General features: G+C 42.2%; 1 protein-coding gene across 1 annotated transcript; it reads left to right on the forward strand.

Annotated features, from left to right (window-relative positions):
* The first annotated feature begins 59 nt into the window (after positions 1–59).
* On the forward strand, positions 60–8,428 carry LOC118120227 (eIF5-mimic protein 2-A). Its single transcript, XM_035174997.2, has 12 exons — positions 60–164; positions 743–816; positions 1,407–1,583; positions 2,697–2,791; positions 2,891–2,956; positions 3,108–3,243; positions 4,676–4,785; positions 5,403–5,573; positions 5,910–6,056; positions 6,976–7,114; positions 7,371–7,493; positions 7,702–8,428. Exons 1-12 carry the CDS (start codon positions 64–66, stop codon positions 7,731–7,733), a joined length of 1,371 nt encoding a protein of 456 aa, XP_035030888.1. The 5' UTR covers positions 60–63; the 3' UTR covers positions 7,734–8,428.
* The last annotated feature ends 2,795 nt before the right edge of the window (positions 8,429–11,223 follow it).

Consider the following 11,223-nt stretch of genomic DNA (forward strand, 5'->3'; position numbering starts at 1 on the left):
CCCTCCCCTCTCCTCCACACACAAGTGCAGTGATCAAGATTTATTGTTACCGCGCATGCGCTGATGCGTCCTAAATTTCCGCTTTCCCCGGAAGTAGTGCAACTGGACTCTAACGGTGTTAGTTTTTATTTCACGGACAGTTTTTGCTCATTAAGAGGATTTCGGTGAGTCGTTGTTTGTCGTTTCACGTGATGTGGTTGAGTGTTTGTCGTCGTGTGGTCCAGCTCACCGGGGCCCTGCGTCATGGAGGTAGGAGGAGAAGCTATGGCGCACACGGGGGTTAGCTTAATGCTAGCCCGGTGTTGGATTCAGACATCCGGGTGATCTCCGCCTTTTTACAAACCCGTGTTCTTCGGTCTCGACATGTCGTCAGATATTGTTTAACCAGTAAAATGTGCGGCTTTAAAATAACGTTTGCTAGAGTCGTGTTTTAATAGTGAACACGGGGAGAAACGCACGTCCACGTCAGTCGCTGTGAATACACCAGATCTCACGTAGCTACGCAACTAACGTGAATAACACATGAATGGTTTACACTCAGCAGGCTGCGATCACTACTCCCCTGGTTTGAACCGCATCTGTTATTATACACACACACTTTCTTTTGGATTAATTCCAATTAAGAAACACTTGACTATTTTGTATTAATCTTTCTAGAGTAGGGAGTTCAGGGGTATGGAGAAACATGATTTTCATTGTAATATCCTAATCCTGTTCTTATTTTCCTTCTCTGTTTTCCCAGAGTGTCTTTTATGAATAATCAAAAGCAGCAGAAGCCTACGCTAACAGGCCAGCGCTTCAAAACCCGGAAAAGAGGTCAGAAGCTTGAAGGCAGTCATACAGTTCTGCACATCCATCCATCAGTCCATCCATCCATCCAGTATCTATACTGCTTATCCTTTGAGGGTTGCAGGGGTTGGAGCCGATCCCAGCTGACATTGGTCGAGAAGCTGGCAAAAACCCGGGACATGTCACCAGTGAATTAGTTTTGCACACAACAATTGAATTTCTTGTTTGAATCCAAACTATTCATCGACTTTGATGATTCGTCCACTGAGTCTTTATCACACTTCATGAAAACACCTCACCTGCCTGCATACAATGAAAAACACAGGAATATGACAACAAGGTTTGATCCCTTACACACATTCCTACATGTAGCTGACTTGATATTCAACATATTCTGATGGACCCTTTGAACACTAAAGGAAGGTGTGTGGCAAATAAATGCACATTACTGAATATTGTTTATTTCACAGCCACTGAACAGACTCACAGTACAATAAATGTGTCTGTCTATAAGCCCTACCGTATGTATGTTTATGAGAATGGCATTGTATTTGTCTTTATAAGATCATAAGTAAGTTGTAGGAACAAACTGAAACTTGTATCTGTCTTTTCAACAGATGAAAAGGAGAGGTTTGACCCTACCCATTTTCAGGAGAGCATCGTACAAGGTCTGAACCAAACTGGCACTGACTTGGACGCTGTCGCAAAGTTCCTTGATTCCTCTGGTGCCAAACTTGACTATAGACGCTATGCTGAGACTCTGTTCGACATCCTGGTGGCTGGTGGGATGCTGGGTAAGTTGCAGGACACTTTCAGAGTTTAAAAACATCCTAAAAGTACTTATTATCAGGGGCTTTTTAGTGTGGTTATTAGGATGGAGACAAAGTTTGGAGTTTACACAGCCAAGCACTCAATGAGCCATTAGGACAATCTTAGCTACGATAAGAGCAAACAAGTGTTTGATACAATACAATTGCTACCACAATTGAAACATTAATAGAAAGTTTTATGCAACTCTAGACTTTTAGGGAATTGTCTTAAGCCTAGTTAATGCTCACCGTTTCCGTCCTTGCACGCACAATATGACAATCTCTGCTGACACGTGCAATTGAAAGGCCAGTTTCGGCTGGTGGAGCACCACCCACATTTTTTTTACTTGGCACACAGCGCATCTAGCATAGTTTGGATTGAGTTTGCAAACAGGTCCATCTTTGCAGATATATCTATGCTCCCACAAAGTCATCAATGAGGGAGCATAGATATTCTCAGATGGCTCCAGGAGGGAGAATGCAGAGACTCTAGTTTAATGACGAGGCATTCTGCAGGAAACAATTGAAAAAAAATATTCAGCAACCAGTTTGTCAAGGCAAAGAAGCGTGCACAAACCCAGAGTGATGATTCTAGAGCGAACAAGTCGTTGGCATTTGGGGCGTGCAATGACAAATCTGTCAAGCATACCAGCAGGTTTACACCCAGTGCAAAGCAGCACCAAGCATCTTTAAGCAGTTGTTTTTCCCGCACAGTGCCAACTTTTTAGTAAATGCACATCAACCCATGTGAGCCCCTGTGGGCATGTTGGCACATTGCTATCTTGACACAGTGGAAAGCGATTGAGCTTTTGACCAACAAAAAACTGGTTTGAAGTCAACAGCGCAGTGAAATCACTGTTATTTTAGGGATGCGTTATCAAGATAGTAAAATGTGTAATGTGCTTACACTGATTGTTACACATGCAATGGATGTGCAGCAGTAATGATCAATGAAACTGGCTACTTAATTTCACCAATCAGAAGTGTTCTGTTCCTACAACCTTGCAAATCCACCATTGTAATGGCAATCTGCGACAGTCTGAGCTCATCAGACTTTTAAAGAGAATGTTTCTCAAAATTAAACCTCTTTCTTCACAGCCCCGGGGGGCACCATGGCAGATGACATGACGTGCACCGACTTCTGTCTCTTCAAGGCACAAGAGGACATGGTGACAATGCAGGCATACGCACAGGTAAATCCCAAAGCTCCCTTTGCAGTGTATTACAAGAAATATAAAAATCAAATTTTCAGGCAGTACAAATTATACGGCATGTTTTGTGTTTCCTTCCAGGTCTTTAACAAGCTCATCAGGCGTTACAAATACTTGGAGAAAGGATTCGAGGAGGAGATTAAAAAGGTTTGTCTTTACAGGAACATATAATACCTGACTAATGTATGTCAAGTTTCTGAATTCATGACCATGTGGTTCCAATCCAGTATTAAAAATATATACATCTGACCAATAATTCAGCCTAAAGAATTGTGTTTCTATGTTTGCTCTGTGGCAGCTGCTGCTGTTTCTCAAGGGCTTCACAGAGTCTGAGCGCAACAAGCTGGCCATGCTAACAGGAATCCTGCTGGCTAACGGCAATATCTCCGCATCCATCCTCAGCAGCCTGTTCAACGAGAACGTGGTTAAAGAAGGTACATGCTTCTCTGCCTTGTGGGCACGCCTAGTTGTGTTTTTTGGGTTGTTTACTAGATAGGATCCACAGGGAGAAGTGGTTGGGAGATAAAGGGAGTAGAGAATCATCTTGTACCACCCTCTTCTGTTTTTTATTTTCTTTCCTTCTTAAGAACCGGTTTTGTTGATGTTTTTCTTTGATTGTTAAAACACTATGCTCTCTTGCTCTTTTTTAAAGGCACAGTTTATGGTCTTCTCAAATATTTCCTGATATATAAGAACAAATATTCAACATAATGAACATTGATTTCAGTTATTTGTCTATAATATCTCTTTTACACTAAAACTAGTGGGTATACGCAGGTTTTTTAAACGTGGACTAACCACTAAAAAAGCCGATTGACTCCTCCTTCGTTGCCAGTTGAGGAGTTTGCCTTTCTGTTTATTTTCCCCTGATGCATCATGTTCGATGCCACAGATGCACTCTCTCACCTCACTGTCTTGTCAATTAGCGCGTTCACTCTGGTTTCACGTTTCCATCCCTGCTGATCGAAGCCAAATAAAACCGTGTCTACTGCAGAGTCATTTGACTTAGGAGAGAATGCAGATTGTATCCATTCCCACTGCAGACAAAAGCCAGATGTTAGCAGGTTTTTTGACCATTGGAGAGGGGGGGCTTAAGTATCAGAACAACTGACAATCATGAAAATAAGTCCATGCAAATACAATGTGGTTCAAAATCCTAAGACCACATGTCCAACAAATCTTTTCTCTGTATCTTTACTGCAGCTTCTCAATACTTCTCTGCTTACAAATGTGCTCATGCTAACATCAGTGAAATAAATGTATATGCCTAAAGCCAGAAAAAAATGCATTTGAATCCACCAGACTTAAGCTGACAGCGGATTTTCACAAACACTTTACTCACTGCAGGAGAGCAAATAAATAATTATCAGTCTGCATTCGTTATCCAGCATTAATGGGTCGAAATGAATTTGCCCCTTGTGCCAATAAAAATATGTGAAAATGGTCCCGTTACATGAATTATACTTGCATAATGTCTGAAAAGAGATGTTTTGCTTTACTTTGACCTTGTGTTGTCAGCCAGTTGTCTGTTGCTTGTGAAAGAAAGATGATGATTATCACCCAGCTTGATGTATCAAGGCCTTATAACAGATCATAGACATATGGGAGTAGTTGCCTGTATCACATTATAGAACCATCACTGAAATGTATTTTGTTTAGACAGATATTCATTTTTAATATACCTGTGGCTCCAACTTATTTTGTTGAGAGCGGGATTTTTGTTGTTGTTTTTTGAGGAATTGATCCAGTGAAAACCTGTCTAATCGTTTCCTGCTGAGTTGTGTTTACCAGTGTGTTACTTACTTTAACTTCAACCTGGCGGGTCTGTTACCAGCAGCTGACTCTCAATTTCATGCATTTGTTCAGGTGTTTCAGCGTGCTTCGCTGTAAAACTCTTCAAATCCTGGCTTTCCGAAAAGGACATCAGCTCTGTCGCTGGCAATCTCAGAAAGGTTGGCATGGACAACAGGCTCATGGTGAGAACGACGTTTTAAATGACAAAATCTCCAGGCGAATTAGATTTCTGCTGGGGCCAGGGGATGGTAACAGGGGCCAGGGGATGGTAACAGGGGCCAGGGGATGGTAACAGGGGCCAGGGGATGGTCACAACAAATGGTCAGTTACTAACAATATGAATAAATATGACAAAGTAAGGAACAATTTTCAAAAACTATTTTCAATGTTGTGTGGTTTTGAATCAAAGCTATGGAGCCAATTGTAAACAAGGAATGACTTAAATGTGCACATTACTAATCTGTGCATGGGTGCTGGTCATGTAATTGGCCTCTCTGTAAAAATTGTGACCCCCTTTATGGCCCCTAATGTAGAAAATTCCTAAATCTGCCCCTGGGTTAAGCATAAATTGTTGATGGGTGACTGTACACTTTAAATTAAGATTGTCAATTAATAATCAGCTTAAATGTACCAGAGTTTAAGGTTATTGTTGCATCCAGTACTGCAATAATTAGGGAACAAGGGCTTCTTAAATGCTGAACAAGGCTTGTCTGCTAAATAAAGGTCTGCCACTGAATTTGTGTGTGTGCGTGTGCGTGTGCGTGTGCGCGTGCTAATTTGTGTGTCCGTGCCTTCTCAGGAGCTGTTCCCTGCCAACAAGCGCAGTTGCGAGCACTTCTCCAAGTACTTCACTGACGCTGGGCTCAAGGAGCTTTCGGACTTAGTCAGAAACCAGCAGTCCTTAGGTGCACGTAAGGAGGTGCAGAAAGAGCTCCTGGAGCAGATGTCACGTGGGGACCCCCTGAAAGACGTAAGCCTCATTGGATGTTGTGCTTATTTTTACACCTAGTCCCTCGTCGTATGACAACACTGAGGGTACTGCTTAAGATTGCTTTTCTCTTAACCTCTGCCCCATTTTGTCCTAAGAAGCGTTGAAGATACAGGATGCAGTTAATCACTGACAAGTTGCAGAAATCCACTCAACCTGAACATATTACCTGCTGCCGCAAGCCCACGTATCCTGCCAGGGCTCTCATACCTGCGACCTCTGCAGCGTTTGATAAGCAATACGTCTCAGCATATGCTGGCCGTGGTTTGTCTGCTTCGCTAATAACCTGTGTTACATCTCTGGTCTTGGGACTTGCAGATCATCGCCTTCTTACGGGAGGAATTAAAGAAGAACAACATCGCTGAGCAGACGATGATTGGACTAATCTGGGCTAGCTTAATGAGCTCCGTGGAGTGGAACAAGAAGGAGGAGCTGGTCACAGAACAAGCCATCAAACTTCTAAAGGTGACACCTTCGTTATGAAGCTCCACTGTTTCTCGACTCTGGCATTCATGTCAACATACTTTAAAATAGGGTTGGGTATGGTTTGGGTTTTTTCTGATGCAGATGCTAATTTTATACTTTATTCTTTTCAAAATGGCAGTCGATGATAAGAATGGGATCACACAACACAGAGTATCCCTCGGCTTTCTAATGTATCTTGTGCGTTGCCAGTTTGACGATGCCACTAGCTAACTGTAGGCTAACGTGCTTCCAGAGCCGTGTAGAGAGTGTGTTGCCACCACAGTTAAATGTAATGTTAACGAGGCACATGCAGTGATGCAGTGGTTCCCATTAATTATTTAGACTGTGGTGGGCTGCTCTATTGTGATTTGTCCCACAGCAGTTTCATAATGAACCATTACCGCATGCTTGCGCTATGGTCCATAATATTTTTACCACCCATGCTGACAGTCAGATCTCATAGTTTCAGCTGCAGTAACAATACAGTTCTTTCACGCATGAACTTATCTTTCACTTTTTAGTCTGTGTACCTGTCACTCGGGATCAGTCACGCATGAAACTGAGATGAAGATCACGCACCCCAGTTACCACCATAGATTGAATTAATTCTTTAGGAAACGCTGTGATGTTTATGTTGCCTGTAAGCATATCGGCTGTGTAGGAACCAGTGCCTTATGGGCACTGAATTTCAGTACACAGCCCTACTTGGAAACAAAGAAACCTATGGAGTTCACCCTTAAATTGTGCCTCTGAGATGTTTCTGGCTGCTTTGAACTTAGCAGAGAAGATAATTGATTTACTAACCCAAAGCCACCCCACTAGTTATGGAAGTAATGTAAAAAAATATCATAAACATATCCAGAGCCTCCCTCCCTCCCTTCTACTACTTATATGAATTTTCCCTCTTTTACATTCTCAGCAATACAGCCCAATGTTGAAGGCTTTTACCTCCCAGGGCCTCTCTGAACTGACTCTGCTGCTGAAGATCCAGGAGTACTGTTATGACAACATTCATTTCATGAAAGCCTTTCAGAAAATCATTGTACTGCTCTACAAAGGTAGGTTCTTTATTTTGTGTCCATAAGTCTCCTTATTCCATCCTCACATTTTGGGTTGAAAAGTCTCATTTCATAGTGGGAAACTACACTTTATAGGCGTATACGAATGAAGCCAGGTGGCCTGAGATTACAGACAAAGGTTTGTGTTGATTGATGTCATCAACCTGCCTGGCGACATTTTGTTTTCCTAGCTCCTGCAGACGCATCTGTGCTCTTGGCATCATTTGTAATAGATTCTTTTTTTTGCTCTTTAAAGCGGATGTCTTGAGCGAGGAGGCAATTTTGAAGTGGTACAACGACGCCCACCTGGCCAAAGGAAAGAGCGTTTTCCTTGAGCAGATGAAAAAGTTTGTGGAGTGGCTGAAGAACGCAGAGGAAGGTAAAGTCCTTCAGTTTGTCGTCTTTTCTGTGTTTTCATTCAGACGCTCTACCTCTCACAGCTGTAGGCAGCGGTTTGTGCAGTATCTTAAAGAACTTAGTGATGTAACTGATGTATCGCCTCTATTTTCAAAGTTGATTGACGCTGGTTCTTCATGTTCATAAACTTTGAGCACATGACTGATGACTGATGTTTTCTTTTCTTCCAGAGTCTGAGTCTGAGGAAGAGGAGGCCGACTGAGGACCACTCGCTACATAACTACCGTCTTGATTTGTATTTTGACGTAACAACAGCACCAGATGCATTAGGAGGATTCATAACAGAAGTCTGTCTGTATTTCTTTCTTTTTTCCTTTTCTATTCTCTACCTCCTCGTATCTAGTTCAAACGTAATGTAAGGGCTTTAATACTGCTTTCATTTCCATCATGTTTTCTTTCTGAATCAATACTTAAACTCTCCTTTTAACTCTCCAGGAATCTGTCACAGTGCCACAGTTAAACTAAATGGATTGAAAATCCCTTTCATGTAATAAAGGGGGATATTTTTTGGAAAGATACTTCCCTTTAAAACGAGCCAGTTTGAAGGCATATTTCTCAGCTACTGTATTAAATCATGAAGCTCTTATTTGCCAGAGGTCTATCTGTGCAGCCATGATATCCTGATCCTCCTGAAAGGCAAACTGGTTTTGTACCCTCATTATACATCTTTGCCAATTATTTGACAACTTTGAATTTATTGCCAGTTTTTAGATTCTGTCTCCATTGTTGCTGATGGAGCTGGACTGTTTCAAAACAGCGATGGCGATGGTGGCAATCGGCCATACAATGAAATTTCATAAACCTTACGTACCAGAACCATGCTTACGTTGTAGATTTTTTTTTTTTTCCCCTTTACGATACCCTTTTGACTTTTTAAAAATAAATGGATACTCATGATTTTAAGTTCTGCTGTATTCTTTCTCAATTTAAAAAGTGAATCTTTCATAGGTTATATTGAATACTAGATAAATTACACGTAATGTGAAATATTTAAAATTTACTCTAACTAAAAATGAAGTATTCTAATATTTTGAGATAGTTATTTTGAGCTGTAGACTATTATTATTGAAATTAAAATGGTTGAAATATTTTACTTTATGTATAATAGTCTAGAATATATTACATTTTCACTTTCTTCACTAACAGTTGAAAAATATGAAACGTTTTCACAATGTACTTGTTTTTGAGATGCATGTGTGTTTGTGTTTATTTATATATATATATATATATATATATATCATGTGGAGAGAACAAGGAATTACATTTTAAAACGTCACAGATCAAACTATGCTCCCTGAAAAATTTCCATTGGCTCATCTCCAGCCTCACCTAATCAAGTAATCAAGGAAGGCAGCCCGGCATGCGTGACCTGAGGTGCAAACAAGGATCTCATTCACTTCACTCCTATCCCACTTTAAATGGTAATTATGGCTCAGCCAGGCATGCAGAAATGAGAGTGAGATGGTGATTCAAGATGTTTGGAAACGAGAGGGTCCATGCACCTTCATTAGGTCAAGTCATTCTACAAAGTCTGTGAGTTTCATGTTTTGCCAGAGACAATGTCAGGATTTTTACCCCGTTCTTTTCCAATGATATTAAACTGTCAGCCAAGTTAGTTTTGACATCCCTAAATCCTAAAAAACAATCCTACATTTCCATATTTAACACTACATCTACAGACCTGAGCTTCAAGCAGCACAGGGAGGATCCACTCATGCATGCTGGGGGTATTTTACCAAGAGAAACAATTTTCTTTTGGAAAATTACAGCATCAGCCATCACGCAGTCACCCAGGTCTTGAAGGCTGTGAAGGGGCTCAGCTGGATGGATGATTGACACCAGCCGGCATCTTTCACGGGAACACACTGGACATCGAGGCAGAGCTCAAACAGCATCAACGACTGATAATCAGTTTCACCCGGTTCCAACAGATGGCAGTAAGTCCTTAAGAGATGCCTCCCCCCTCTTACTGAGGCCTTTTTCTCTGAGTATAGGCAAACAGAAAATGACATTTTTTGAAGAAACCAGTCTAGAAAGTATTAGACACGGGCTAAAACTACAAAGTATCAGACAAGAGTATTTTCTCTGCCTCTGTGTCTCAGGGGGATTTGTTTGCCTGTTGGCTTTATTTAGTTGCTCTGCAGAACATGACAGTTTGGGGAGAGTGACATGCCGGCAGGGGGAAAACATGGCTGCTCCTAGGATTAGTGTGGGAGCGTGCTTGCAACACTGGAGTGTGCGGTGCTGAATGGCAATGATGCCCCCCCCCCTCCCACCCCCACCTGTTAGTGTGCAAAGCATTGGCATTACCATCTTGGTGGGACTGTTATCTGCCTTTTACCAGTGCTGCCTCACTTCCCACCACACACGGCGAGAGAGAGAGAGCTCTTCCCTATGTGTCATTTTGCACAGGCGCTGAGCGTAGCACATCATGAGCGCCCTGGTATAATGAGCCCTGCACACTGTGACCTGACACATCTGTTTGTTTTGCTTATCTGACTTTTTTTTTTGGCAATTACATGTGCTGTGGGGTCTCCCAAAGCTTACCTGTTGTTTTTGTATTCCCTGGTGTATCTTAAGGTGGTAGGAGGTAAACATACTGCACATGACAGGCTTGTACCGTGTGTTATACATGTCATATGTATATCCTGCACCAAATTTTAGGTTTTTTGTGTGTGTTGTAACCTTTTTTCAAAGATGACTAAAATGTCTCAGGGAAAAAAAGAAAACGAGCAACAAAACGCAGATTTAATTTATTTCTGGAAATTTCTGTCTCAGTTGGACTTCCAGCTTGAACCGAGCGGAGCGGCACGATGTGCCAGGGGATGCCAGGGGAGTTGGGTGCGGGGGGGCAGGCAGAGCAATTATTCTGGATTTCACACTGCGGCTTTGGTCAGTAAACATGGCTCAGGCTGCATTGCAGAACTCATCTGAATAATGCTGTCACAAAACAGAGGGAGACAGGGCAATGATTCTTTTGAATGAGAGGAGAGAGACTTGAGATAATTACTCGGTTTTCAACAAAAATAAAATACTGTGCCCCCCCCCCCTCTTCTCTCCCCGCTGACCGTGCTATGATGTGTTGGAACACAATAGAAGCGCTGTGTTTGTGTTTTGGGCAAATTGTAAGTGATGTGTATTTGCTTCGCATTTCAAGCGGCATTGTGTTACGGGCCAGTTATTCTACTGTGCTGCTTTTTTAATTTGACCAAAAGACCACTCTAATGCTCGGCTTAGCACCCAGGTGAAATATGGAAATGACATGTTGACTCACTAAATGCTGCCAGTTTGTCCTCGGATCCACTTTTGCCAAAAATCCTAAAGCAGCGCAGCCTCCCAACCCCCCCAAACGAGTTGTATTATGGACAACTGAGCACCTCTATGACAGGATATTGCCGCTAAGCTCTTAAAACCAAGAGGACTGAAGTGTTTTTTGGGGTTATAGGCTGACGGCTGCTGTTTTCTGTCAGCTGCCTCCACTTGGCTTGTGTTGGTCGCCGCCATCCTCGCCAGCTCTGTGTCCGGGAGGAAGGCTGCACGTAGCTGCCTTGTTGTGCCCCATTATGCTCAAGGTTATTCATCATGCAAAATACTCTTGTTTCAGAGGCAGCTTAATTACACGTGACTGCTTGGTTTGAACCTATTACACTGTGGCTGCGCCCTGACTGCAGAAGTACTGTACGGTACATTTG

This window comes from Hippoglossus stenolepis, chromosome 13 (genome assembly GCF_022539355.2).
Source record: "Hippoglossus stenolepis isolate QCI-W04-F060 chromosome 13, HSTE1.2, whole genome shotgun sequence".
NCBI classification, from domain to species: Eukaryota; Metazoa; Chordata; class Actinopteri; order Pleuronectiformes; family Pleuronectidae; genus Hippoglossus; species Hippoglossus stenolepis.